This window comes from Salmo trutta, chromosome 18 (genome assembly GCF_901001165.1).
Source record: "Salmo trutta chromosome 18, fSalTru1.1, whole genome shotgun sequence".
Lineage (NCBI taxonomy): Eukaryota > Metazoa > Chordata > Actinopteri > Salmoniformes > Salmonidae > Salmo > Salmo trutta.
Window position 1 is genome coordinate 9567852 of NC_042974.1, and position 13915 is coordinate 9581766.

At 42.5% G+C, this 13915-nt stretch overlaps 1 protein-coding gene across 3 annotated transcripts in view; it reads left to right on the top strand.

Moving 5' to 3' along the window:
* The first annotated feature begins 1404 nt into the window (after positions 1 to 1404).
* LOC115152814 (F-box only protein 11) overlaps positions 1405 to 13915 on the top strand; it is a 44736-nt gene continuing 32225 nt past the window's right edge. For all 3 annotated transcript variants that reach the window (XR_003867583.1, XM_029697649.1, XM_029697651.1), the window contains exon 1: positions 1405 to 1732. Coding sequence is in view for 2 of the 3 variants with exons in the window: in XM_029697649.1 (XP_029553509.1) it covers positions 1645 to 1732 (88 nt within the window). In the remaining variant the exon portion in view is untranslated. The remainder of the gene's footprint in view (positions 1733 to 13915) is intronic.

Genomic DNA, 13915 nt, shown 5'->3' on the forward strand with positions numbered 1-13915 from the left:
AGGTGTCTGGCTAGGCTGTGAACTCTCCTTCCAGACTCATATAAAGCATCTCCAATCCAAAATTAAATCTAGAATCGGCTTCCTATTTCGCAACAAAACCTCCTTCACTCACGCTGCCAAACATACCCTCGTAAAACTGACCATCCTACCGATGCTCGACTTCGGCGATGTAATTTACAAAATAGCCTCCAACACTCTACTCAGCAAATTTGATGCAGTTTATCACGGTGCTATCCATTTTGTCAGCAAAGCCCCATATACCACCCACCACTGCGACCTGTATGCTCTCGTTGGCTGGCCCTCGCTACATATTCGTCACCAGACCCACTGGCTCCAGGTCATCTATAAGTATTTTCTAGGTAAAGCTCCGCCTTATCTCAGCTCACTGTTCACCATAACAACACCCACCCGTAGCACGCGCTCCAGCAGATATATCTCACTGGTCATCCCCAAAGCCAACACGTCCTTTCGCCGCCTTTCCTTCCAGTTCTCTGCTGCCAATGACTGGAACAAATTGCAAAAATCGCTGAAGTTGGAGACTTATATCTCCCTCACTAACTTTAAGCATCAGCTATCTGAGCAGCTCACCGATCGCTGCAGCTGTACACAGCCCATCTGTAAATAGCCAATCCAACTACCTACCTCATCCCCATATTGTTTTTATTTACACTAGTATTTCTACTTGCACATCATCATCTGCACATCTATCACTCGTGTTAACTTGCTAAATTGTAATTACTTCACTACTATGGCTTATATATTGCCTTACCTCCTTACTCCATTTGCACACACTCTATATAGATTTTTTTCTATTGTTATTGACTGTACTTTTGTTTATCCCATGTGTAACTCTGTGTTGTTTTTTGTCGCAATGCTTTGCTTTATCTTGGCTAGGTCGGAGTTGTAAATGAGAACTTGTTCTCAACTGGCCTACCTGGTTAAATAAAGGTGGGGGGGGGGAAATATAGGCCTATAGCCCATGACTTGGGCTTCATTAACCAAATATAGGCCTATTGACCATGGCTTGGGATTCATTAATCATATATAATCCTATAGACCATGGCTTGGGCTTCATTAACCATATAGGCCTTTGTTCTTCAGTCCTATTGTGGGCTACTAGCCCCCCCACACAGGACACAGGCTTTTATGTTTCAATTGACTGTTCTGCACAGGACACCCACGGGGTGTGCAGGGTTTGGTTCCAGACCAGTACTAACACACAGGTAATCGTGATGATTATGCTACAGTAGGCTAATAATAGCAATAGTTCAGAAGGTAAAGTGAGTCCATAACAGCCTTTCTTGTTTCATTCTCAGTCAGTCAATTTCAGACATTACAGACACACATTCCCATTTGCAGTGGCAGGAAAAAACGGCCTACTTCGATGTGCTATTGGTGGATAGTCTTCCCATGTGATGTTCTTGTTGTCGGACGGTCGCTGTGTGCTAATGGCTCCTCCTGCAACAGTGATACGGAGCTGAGCAAGGGTTGCAGGGGCAACGCAAAAATATATATTTTTCTCGAGCCGCAGGAAAGGGGTGACTTATTGCGCAATGTTGAAGAAAAAAACATTTTAGATTGCGTGCTTAGACGTCGTTCCAACTATAGAGAAGGGTTTGATTTATTTTATTCTAAACACCGCAAATGAACTCCGTCAGAGCAACCAGCAGAAGACCCAGGCGAGTGTCGAGGCCGCGCCCGGTACAGCCGGAAAGGAACAACCAGGAAAGAGGTAATGCATGTAAGGTCACCGCGAAGCTAACTGGGCGCATTTTAAACCTTTTCAGAAATACGTTAGTTCTGTTACTTGTTGACTCATATTAAACGTTTGAATATAGCTATGTTGCTTTTAAAGAATTAGGGTAGAAAACGTCTTTCCCTTTTGGTGGAGACGGTAGGAAACGCCGAGGCTTCTTGTTCTGTCGACAATCTCTTAGGCCGCGCTTTGTTTGGCTTGGTTTGTTCCTAGACCTAAACGAATCCTTGATGATGTTGACTAGACTACAGGTCGTAGATGAATGCCAGCTAACTAGCTAGATTGTTCAAACGCACCAACGACTATAATTATATACGTCTAATAATGGTTAGCCCACGAGTTTGTCATGCGGTTGTTTTTTCTATTTCTTGGTAGTCTCGCTAGTGTTTACTGGAATGTAAAGTTAGCCAGCTGGCTAGTACGCTAACGTAACAAGCAAATTGGCAACCCATGATGACGTTATCAGTAGACAACTAGCCAGGAACTACGCCTTTGTTTGAATAGCTCTTAGGAAATTATCAAAGTGCATATTTACTTACAATTGTTAAATTAGCACATTGGCGGCACATTTTAGCTTATTTTAATTACGCCTTCCCCTATTATTAACTTAACCAAAGTTGCGTTTGGTCTGGAGACGAGTTGTGGTTTTGTGTTGGCTAGCTAATATTAACGTTAGCCACCTAGCTAAATCAGTTGTCATTAGGTAGTTGCCTATCTAGTCACATCAACAGTTGTAGAGAATAATATTGGTTATTATATTCAGCATGGATAGTTCAATTAACTACATAGTAGCTGAATAAATCACGTTTTAGCTGTGGTTAACGTTACTCTCGCATAAGCTAAATTAGACAGTTAGCTAAATTAGCTTGACGCATCTAAATTTGCTAGCTAGCCTTTCCATTTTGTCAATGTGCGGCGTTTCACCACCATCAAGGTCTGGCTGTGTTGGGATTGACATCTGACGGTCGGACACCCACCGGAAGCGCACAGTGTGTTAGCAATGTGGTAACCAGGCAATCTTTCGAAAGATAACATTTCAAAGGTAAACAATGTATATGTTCTATGTGCGACAAGCTCCAAAAATAGGCTCACTACCGGTACTTTGCCAGCGGATGTTTAGACAAAGATGACTAATTTCTAAATGCAGGGGAATTTCACCTGAAGGGACCGAACGTCACGTCAGCAGAGCTTTTTGTGAGTGCTAACGTTAGGTGATTTTCAGTTGGCTTGATAAAACTAGGTTTACTACAGTCAATTTGCCAGCTACGTTATTGTAATGACTATAAATTAACTATACTAGCTAACTTGTTGGATAAGTGACAGATGGCCAGCACTAGTAGTACAGGATAGACCAAGCCATACAAATAACGTTAGCTGAGGCAGCTTCAATATCGTCAAGGCAGCTGTTCAAATGGTGATCTGAGGCCTCTTTGAATTGCTGAGGTGAAGAGGTGCATGTCACTTTTAATATCTAGGCTGTATTGGCTGCGTTTACACAGGCAGCCCAATTCTGATATTTTGGACAATTATGAATTAGTCCATCTGCAGACCCTTACTACATGCCGCACCCACTACCACACAAACTACATGCTGCGGACAATGCCATTAACGACTGCTAGCTAGGACACCGGCACACTGTGTCTTTCGCCCCCGCCTGCCAAGCAGTGCTTTCCCAAAGTTATTTTAATGTTACGGCAAGGGTAGTTGGGTTGGCTACACTAGCTAGCTACTTTGCGCGCCATAAAGTTAAGAGCTGCGGGAAAGCAGTGCTCGGAAGGCGAAGGACACAGTGAACCAGTGTCCTTGCTACTTACCGTACCGTTAACAGAACTGGCGGGGACAAAGGACACTACCTAGCAGCCTTGTCCTGTGTTTTTTTTTTGGGTGGGGGGGCTTTTGGCATCCTACGTTGATGCATTACCGCCACTTATTGTGCTGGAGTGTGGAGCAGAGACAGCGCTAGTAGCTTCAATAGCAGTGGCCACAGCATGTAGTAACCAGTCTACGGATATGTTATTGCAATTATTAGCTAATTAGCTGCTCGAATTGGTCAAAATATACCTCCAATTGTAAGAAAATATTTTCTCCTAATTAGTTATGCTGCGTTTAAACAGGCAGACAATTCTTATATTTTTCCCACTAATTGGTCTCTGTCACATCAGAGATTCGTTCAAAAAGGGAAATAATTAGTGAACTTTGCCTAACATTAGCGAACATATTCCATTTGTTTTGTGTTAGCCGCGACAGTTTGAAAACGTTTGCGAACAGTCTGAGAAGGTAGTATGTAGCGAATGGAAGTGTCTGCTTTGGGTCTAAACTGCCGCTAAAAAGTGGCCATGTAAACTTTCAATTGTATTTAGTAGGAATTGCTAAATCATTTTCAGGTTGAATATTGTCGCTAAAAAGTCAGTAATCCTTAAAAAAAAGTAGTTTGGTGTTTCACTAACATTTTTGAATGTGTATTCAAATCGTTCAACTGAAATTGTTACTCTGGCAAAATGTTCACCGCAAACAGAAGCCTTGTTAAACTCGCCTCAGATCTCTTCACATCAGATCTTTTTCAAAACTTATCTGATGGGTCAAAAAAACAATTAGTGAAATAAAGATCAGAATTTGACTGCTGTCTAAATGCAGTTTTAGGGAAACATATGAAGTTGAAAAAGAATGTTTGCGACTGGCATTTGTGACCTGGGCTCGGTCTACTTCAGATGTGGAAGGGCATACACTAGAATAGAGATTAGCCCTAGGCTACATTTACAGATTACAGGCCTACATATAGACATTTGCATTCTTCATCGGCCTGAAACACTGTTTTGTTTTTGTTACTACCACCTCTTAAACGGTTTCTATTATATTAGATCTTCCTTTAATTTTGTACCCTAAAAACCTGAAATGTCATTTAGCTGATGTTGGAAAAATCTTAAATGCGCCTCTGTTGCCAATTTCCATTGATCTGTTGGATGATTAACTAGTGGGGCACAGGAACCATGACAGGAACAATGCAGCTTGACCCTGGCTGTCTTTAGTAAGTGAACCCAGCTTCTTCCTATCGAGGTCTTTATTCTGTCTGCTCCCCACCACCCCCAGGATCCCATCTTTGGTCTTGGTTTGTTCCCCAGTAATGATACATTGTTGATGCTAAAACAAAGGTGGAGCACAACCCGACACACTACGTGTCCTTTGTAGGGCTGACCCCATTTAGTCGACTAATCGGTTGTTTGGTCGATAGGCTGTTAGTCGACCGAGATTTCTTTAGTTGAGCAGTCGCAATTTTTTCATGGTGCACAAGACACCCATCTGATTCGCCCCTTACTCAGTGGACTAATCCATTGCGGAGGCCACAGGGATGGCACAGTCCATCACTCTAAGACATGTGATACTGACATTTTATATGGTTATATTATATAATAATGATGGTGCAACACTAATAAATATAATATAATTTTATAACATGCGCTTTCTCCCGCGTTCGATATGGTCGCTGTCCACGGTTCTGAAACGTAATCTTCAGTGCGGCGTAGAATTGGCACCTTTTCCAATCTTGCTATGTGCATAATTGCAAAATTAGCCAGCGTATTGGGATTGAGAACATTGCGGCGGAGGCAGCAGCAGCAGAGACGAGACGAGGAAAAAGTCCTTGCCTTAAGCCCTATTCTGACGGGATTTGTTTTACTGGCACAAGACATCACAACTGTAATTTTTGTCCCGTCCAAATCTGCCATGTCAATCATATGTACTTTGCAGAAGAGTTACAAATCCAGGCAGAATAATCAACTGTTTTTTGGCAAACTCCAAGGTCCTCTGATAATACTAGTCCCATGTGAATCAACACCCCTGTATTTTGAGATAAATGTCTGAGTTTGACAGTTGTTGCTCGTAGTTTGAGCAAGAAAACTAACTGATTGGATACATTGAACGAAGTGCTGCACATGGCCTATATATGAAGGTCTACATGTATCAACTTTCACAGTGAATGCTTTTGTTCATATGTTTTGTGTGTATTAATTGAATATTGGCAAATGCATCAGTAAAAAATATTGCGCATATTTAATGTAACCCTTGCTGTAAATAGATCACAAAGCAGCATACAACTGCCTAAACATTTGGAAATGGAAAGTTCGCTTTCGCATCCACAGACTTAAAACAAATATTAAGTGCAAGTGCACTGTTTAGCTCACATCTGAAGGCTGGGGGGCATTTAGGACGTCTACTCCGGATGGCTAAAATATCCTTATGATTATACTTCCTCAATTCAAATATTATGGTGACACTATACCAAAGATGGTTTGGTATGGTTTAGAAACTTGGGAACCAAGCTCTAATTATCAATGTAGCCCAGTTATCGCCTGGGCTCAATTTATTTATATATATATATATATAAATAAAAAGGAATTACAGGGGGCAGTTTTGAAAAAAAAAAAATGTAAAAAACGATTCACGTCCTAGTCATCATCTGGAATAACGGACATTATGGGGTAATAATTCCATAACCAACATTCTCTAGTATTACTAGTCCTGTGCGACTAGGGCTTAGCCTAGTCGTATAAGAAAATTGAGGATCGAGCAAACCCCAACTTGATTAGATCTATAAAGCAATAGCCTAACTGTTAAATGTGCCTGGCTTTATGCCATCCATATGCAGTGCATTTTCATAAGTTTTCAGACCCTTTACTCAGTACTTTGTTGACGCACCTTTGGCAGCGATTACAGCCTTGAGTCTTTGTGGGTATGACGCCACAAGCTTGGAACACCTGTATTTGGGGAGTTTCTCCCGTTCTTCGCTGCAGATCCTTTCAAGCTCTGTCAGGTTGGATGGGGAGCGTCGCTGCACAGCTATTGTCAGGTCTCTCCAGAGATGTTCGATGGGGTTCAAGTTTAGGGTCTGGCTTGGCCACTCAAGGACGTTCAGAGACTTGTCCCCAAGCCACTCCTGCGTTGTCTTGCCTGTGTGCTTAGGGTCGTTGTCCTGTTGGAAGGTGAACCTTTGTCCCAGTAGGAGGTCCTGAGCGCTCTGGAGCAGGTTTTGATCAAGGATCTCTCTACTTTGCTCTGTTCATCTTTCCCTCGATCTTGACTAGTCTCCCAGCATGATGCTGCCACCATCATGCTTCACTGTAGGGATAGGTTACCATGGTAATGCCACTCAAGTCATGTGCCTGTGAGATTGAGCCAAATAGCTGCGTTGTCTTCTCTTTCCTAGCAGTTGAAACTCAAACGTTAAACAACCTAGCTCGTGAACAAAACTATGTAAATAGTCTCACTTTAGTTTGAAGTAAATTAGACCAACTTTTATGCCTGTGCAGAGCGCTTCTAAAAACAAATCTTTAACTCTGCTCTTCACTTGTGCACAGTCCCGAACCTGGCAGTGTTGCAGCTCGAAGTGGGATAGGCTGTATAGGATTCATAGTTCTTTGACTTTGCGCGATTCATTTACCAGCTATGAAACAAAATGGCAGAAATACTTTGTTAAATAAATGCTGCAGTAGTTTTCAATGTGATCATACTTGGCTATTTTTATTAACGTATACAAGTGAAGTGCTCACTCTGTGGCATCCTGACCACCCGCCAAAGAGCTCGTGAAATAGACATCTTATCCGCCAATGCCAAAATCTACCCGCAGGTGGCGGGTGTCAATTTTAGGCCCTGTGTACAACTATAGTTTTCCTCAACAGAAAATACATTAGTGCAACACATTTGGCAGAAAATAACTTCATTTTCATCAGATGACATAATCAATGCTTGGAGTTTGTCAGAATTTGTGGGTTTATGTTTGTCCACCCGCCTCTTTAGGATTGACCACAAGTTCTCAATAGGATTAAGGTCTGGGGAGTTTCCTGGCCATGGACCCAAAATATCGTTGTTTTGTTCCCAGAGCCACTTAGTTATCACTTTTGCCTAATGGCAAGGTGCTCCATCATGCTGGAAAAGGCATTATTCATCACCAACCTGTTCCTGGATGGTTGGGAGAAGTTGCTCTCGGAGGATGTGTTGGTACCATTCTTTATTCGTGGCTGTGTTCTTAGGCAAAATTGTGAGTGAGCCCACTCCCTTGGCTGAGAAGCAACCCCACACATGAATGGTCTCAGGATGCTTTACTATAGGCATGACACAGGACTGATGGTAGCGCTCACCTTGTCTTCTCCGGATAAGCTTTTTGACGGATGCCCCAAACAATCGGAAAGGGGTTTTCATCAGAGAAAATGACTTTTACCCCAGTCCTCAGCAGTCCGATCCCTGTACCTTTTGCAGAATATCAGTCTGTCCCTGGTGTTTTTCCTGGAGAGAAGTGGCTTCTTTGCTGCCCTTCTTGACACCAGGCCATCCTCCAAAAGTCTTTGCCTCACTGTGCGTGCAGATGCACTCACACCTGCCTGCTGCCATTCCTGAGCAAGCTCTACTGGTGGTGCCCCGATCCCGCAGCTGAATCAACTTCAGGAGACGGTCCTGGCGCTTGCTGGACTTTCTTGGGTGCTCTGAAGCCTTCTTCACAACAACTGAACCGCTCTCCTTGAAGTTCTTGATGATCCGATAAATGGTTGATTTAGGTGCAATCTCACTGGCAGCAATATCCTTGCCTGTGAAGCCCTTTTTGTGCAAAGCAATGATGACGGCACGTGTTTCCTTGCAGGTAACCATGATTGACAGAGGAAAAACAATGATTCCAAGCACCACCCTCCTGTTGAAGCTTCCAGTCTGTTATTCAATATATCAGCATGACAGAGTGATCTACTGCCTTGTCCTCGTCAACACTCAAACCTGCGTTAACGAGAGAATCACTGACATGATGTCAGCTGGTCCTTTTGTGGTAAGGCTGAAATGCAGTGGAAATGTTTTTTTGGGTTTCAGTTGATTTGCATGGGAAAGAGGGACTTTAATTGCAATTCATTGCAATTCATCTGATCACTCTTCATAACATTCTGGAGTATATGCAAATTTCCATCATACAAACTGAGGCAGCAGACTTTGTGAAAATTAATATTTGTGTCATTCTCAAAACTTTTGGCCACGACTGTACATGCATACATTCTCAGTTTATTAGGTACGCCCCTCTAGTACAGGGTCGGGGGCCTCCTTTGTCTACAGAACAGCCCGAATTCTCTGGGGAATGGAAACATTGCTCCAATGGTATCAAGGGACCTAACGTGTGCCAGAAACTTGCCCCACACCTTTACACAGTTGACACCAGGTAGGATGGGTCTATGGTCTCATGCTACTTACGCTAAGTCGGACCATGCGCCATTTTTCCACTCCTCAATTGTCCAGTGGTGTGATTGCGTGCCCACTGGAGCTGCTTCTTGTTTTTATCTGATTGGAGTGGAGGCCGGGGTGGTCGTCTGCTGTAATAGCTCATCCGTGACGAGGACTGATGAGTTGTGTTCCGAGATGCCATTCTGCACGCTGTTATTTGCCTGTTTGAGGCCCACCTGTTAGCTTGCACGATCCTTGCCATTCTCCTTTGACATCTCTCATAAACAAGCTGTTTTGCCCCACCGCGCTGCTGACTGGATTTTTGTTTGTCGCACCGTTCTCGGTAAAGCCTAGACACTGTTGTGCGTGAAAAGCCCAGGAGGCCGGCCGTTTCTGAGTTACTGGAACCGGCGTGCCTGGCACCGACGATAATACCACACTTAACCTGTTTAGGATAGGGGGCAGTAAACAGCGTTTGACATGCTTCGAAGTAAGGTAATGGAATATTTTGACATTTTTTTTGTCACGATACATGCCGGCACGTCACCCTTCGGATAGTGTCTTGAACGCAAGAACAAAACGCCGCTATTTGGATGTAACTATGGATTATTTGGAACCAAAACAACATTGTGTGTAAAGTAGAAATCCTGGGAGTGCATTCAGACAAAGAACAGCAAAGGTAATCCAATTTTTCTTATCGTAAATCTGAGTTTGGTGAGGGCCAAACTTGGTGGGTGTCAAAATAGCTAGCCGTGATGGCCGGGCTATCTACTCAGAATATTGCAAAATGTGCTTTCACCGAAAAGCTATTTTAAAATCGGACACCGCGATTGCATAAAGGAGTTCTGTATCTATAATTCTTAAAATAATTTATGTTTTTTGTGAACGTTTATCGTGAGTAATTTAGTAAATTCACCGGAAGTTTTTGGTGGGTATGCTAGTTCTGAACGTCACATGCTAATGTAAAAAGCAGTTTTTTGATATAAATATGAACTTGATTGAACAAAACATGCATGTATTGTATAACATAATGTCCTAGGAGTGTCATCTGATGAAGATCATCAAAGGTTAGTGCTGCATTTAGCTGTGGTTTTGTTTTTTGTGACATTATATGCTAGCTTGAAAAATGGGTGTCTGATTATTTCTGTCTGGGTACTCTCCTGACATAATCTGTTTTGCTTTCGTTGTAAAGCCTTTTTGAAATCGGACAATGTGGTTAGATAAAGGAGAGTCTTGTCTTTAAAATGGTGTAAAATAGTAATATGTTTGAAAAATTGAAGTTTTGGGATTTTTGAGGAGTTTGTAATTCGCGCCACGCCCTATCATTGGATATTGGCGAGGCGTTCCGCTAGTGGAACATCTAGATGTAAGATGTTAAGTCGCTTAGGTCACTCGTTTTGCCCATTCTTACGTTCAATCGAACAGTGACTGAATGCCTGTCTGCTTGCTTTATGTAGCAAATCACGGCCACGTGACTGTCTGTAGGAGCAAACCATTTCCTTGAATGGGTGTACCTAATAAACTGACCCCAGTGCATATTTGCCCAGAGCCACATATATCTATCTATATGCCTATCATGTGGTGTAGCCTATGCGTGTCTATGGTTAGGCTTGATACAAACCGACAGGGAAAGTTTCACAGGGTCTGTCTGTGTGACCCAATTACACAATGTACATTTACATTACATTTTAGTCATTTAGCAGATGCTCTTATCCAGAGCGACTTACAGTAGTGATTGCATACATGTCATACATTTTTTTTTCTCCGTACTGGTCCCCCGTGGGAATTGAACCCACAACCCTGGCCTTGCAAACACCATGCTCTACCAACTGAGCTACACGTGACATACATAGACGTTCTGACCCTGATGCCCAGCCTAGTTCACTAAGCCAGCTCATATGCCATATCTTGTTTGTACAACTGACCGTTCAGGCTTCGATCATTGTCATGTTGTGAATCGTTTGTACAATGTCTTCCAGGCATAGGACGTGGCTTTTTCTGGTGAAATTTTCTGACCTGCTGCCTCTGAAACTACGAAGTGGTTTTGATGATGTAATGGTCTTTGGACCTAGTGAAGGTCACGGATTAGAAGTTTAGTAGTGGGAAGGACTAGGCTGGAATCATTGCTGTTCTTGATTTTTTTGTTGTTGTTGCCATTAGCCTACGCCCCCAAACAACTCTATATTGCTGCTCAGCCTGCTCCTGTTCGTCAGGCCTGGAATATGATCTCGTCACAGAGTTCAATAGTCATGAACAGGGCCTAAATTAACTTTTTGTTATATTCAACCACGGTGGCAGGTAGATGAAGAAAATCTATCAGCCACTCAGATTGTTTACCAGCCAAAATAATTTCCCCCCATAATTACATAAACTGATGACCATGCTTTGTATTGTTTCCAGAACAAGAAATGTATAAGTAAGAAGTAATGTGGCATATTGCTCCATTTCATTTGTTATTTTAACCAAAATATCAGATGAGAGAAAATGTTCAGCTGCTCCTTTAAGGGCGGGAGGTTACCGTGGTAATGTGGCCACGAGGTGTGTGTGTGTGTGTGTGTGTGAGAGAGAATGTGACTAGTAGTAGACAGCTTCTCTTCGCCATCAGTGGAAGCAGCACATTCAAACTAACATTAAACAAAACAATGTAAATAGCCAAGAAACATGCATAAAAAACAGCCATAACAATGACACTTTGCTGACTTGAGTAAATTAGACCAACGTTTATGCCTGTGCCAGCGCCTCCAAAAATGAATCTATCAGCGCTTCACTCGGTACGCAAAGCTGTTGCTGCGCAAGGTGGAATGTAGGATATGTATTTATTTGTGCTATAAGCAGCTATGAAACAAAACAGCAGAAATACTTTGAAAACAGCTACTTCAGCATTTTTCTGCTAGAAATCGCAACTCGCACATATGCCCATACTTGACTTTTCACAAATGCGAATGTTATGCTTGCACTGTAGAGCCCTGCAAATTGACCACCTGCCAACGTGGCTGGTGAAGTAGACTTTCTTACCCACCAATACCTAAAACCTACCCGCATTTGTCAGGTGTTTAATTTTATGCCCTGGTCATGAAGCTGCTGCTTGCAAAGACATGATAGGATAGAGGCTGGTTTTGTTGTTGCTACCTTCTAGGGAGATCTCTGTAACTCATCTAAGTATATTTAGTCCGTGGCATGCAATATTCTGAAAGGCCTCTCAGCCATGCGTAATTTGTGTAGTTTACTTCCCAGACACACCAAGCCCCGCCCCCTGTCACTCGAGCAGTGGTTCTAACTCACTGTTATATTCACGAGAAGTTTCCATGCTGTTCCGTTAGGTCAAATGCAGTCAACAGATTGTTCCAAACAAGAACAATGCTTCTTTCCACTTACTTTAAATCGTTTTATTTCCATGATTCCAACAGTTCACCCCAGTGTTTTGATCTATTTTGCAATTCAAATCACAATTGCAATATTTGGTTAAACATATTATAATAATGCTATTGGATTTTTTTGGCCCATATCGTGCGTAAGAAAGAGATTGAAGACCACAGTGGTAAAGTTAGTGGGAAATGACTACAGTTAAAGGGGAGGATGGCCAATGCTATCACATGTTAAAGGGGAGATTAGACTGGAGAATTAGAATTACTGAGAAGGCTTTTTTCCCCCTTCTAGTAATTCTATGATCAGCACACACCACCATCCATGTGTCTCTGGTCATGCTCTCCTGGTCCCCTGGGTTCTATCACCTGCTCTGTTCAACGCAACTGTTGATACTCAATAGGCTGGGTCACGTTCAGTTGGCATGACATGTCCAATGAGAACTCGAAGGGGGGGTGGGAGGGGGTCATGGTAGTCAACGGTTTCACCCAGACAGATTCATGAAAGTCACCATCGCAAGTAATAAACCATGCAAGTGATATTTTCTATTGGTTACTTTTGTTAGGTAGCCTAAGTAGGTAGGCTGCTAAGCATTGTGATCACTGGTCTGTGTGAATGAAGCCAGATGGTAAAACGTCAGTTTCTTGCAGATATTTGCACATGCATATCTTGTATGTACACTACCGTTCAAAAGTTTCGGGTCACTTAGAAATGTCCTTGTTTTTGAAAGAAAAGCACTTTTTTTTTCTTCTTATTTTAAAATAACATTGATCAGGAATACAGTGTAGACGTTGTCAATGACTATTGTAGCTGGAAATGGCTTTTTTTAAATGGAATATCTACATAGGCGTACAGAGGCCCATTATCAACAACCATCACTCCTGTGTTCCAATTGCACGTTGTGATAGCTAATCCACATTTATAATTTTAAAAGGCTAATTGATCATTAGAAAGCCCTTTCGCAAGTATGTTAGCACAGCTGAAAACTGTTGTGCTCATTAAAGCAGCAATAAAACTGGCCTTCTTTACACGAGTTGAGTATCTGACGCATCAGCATTTTTGGGTTCTGTTACAGGCTCAAAATGGCCAGAAACAAAGACCTTTCTTCTGAAACTCGTCAGTCTATTCATGTCCTGAGAATTGAAGGCTATTCCATGCGAGAAATTGCCAAGAAACTGAAGATCTCGTACAACGCTGTGTACTACTCCCTTCACAGAACAGCGCAAACTGGCTCTAACCACAAGTCCTCAACTGGCAGTTTCATTAAATAGTACCCGCAAAACACCAGTCTCAATGTCAACAGTGAAGAGGCGACTCCGGGATGCTGGCCTTCTAGGCAGATTTGCAAAGAAAAAGCCATATCTCAGACTGGCCAATGAAAAGAAAAGATTAAGATGGGCAAAAGAACACACTGGACAGAGGAACTCTGCCCTTAAAGGAGCCAGCATCCCGGAGTCGCCTCTTCATTGTTGACGTTGAGACTGGTGTTTTTTTTTTTTTTGCGGGTACTATTTAATGAAGCTGTGAATGTGAACTCAGGCACAGGGAAGTCAAATTACTTAGTGCTTCATGTATGGATCCACAGCAGGGACTCCTAGCTTGACTGCA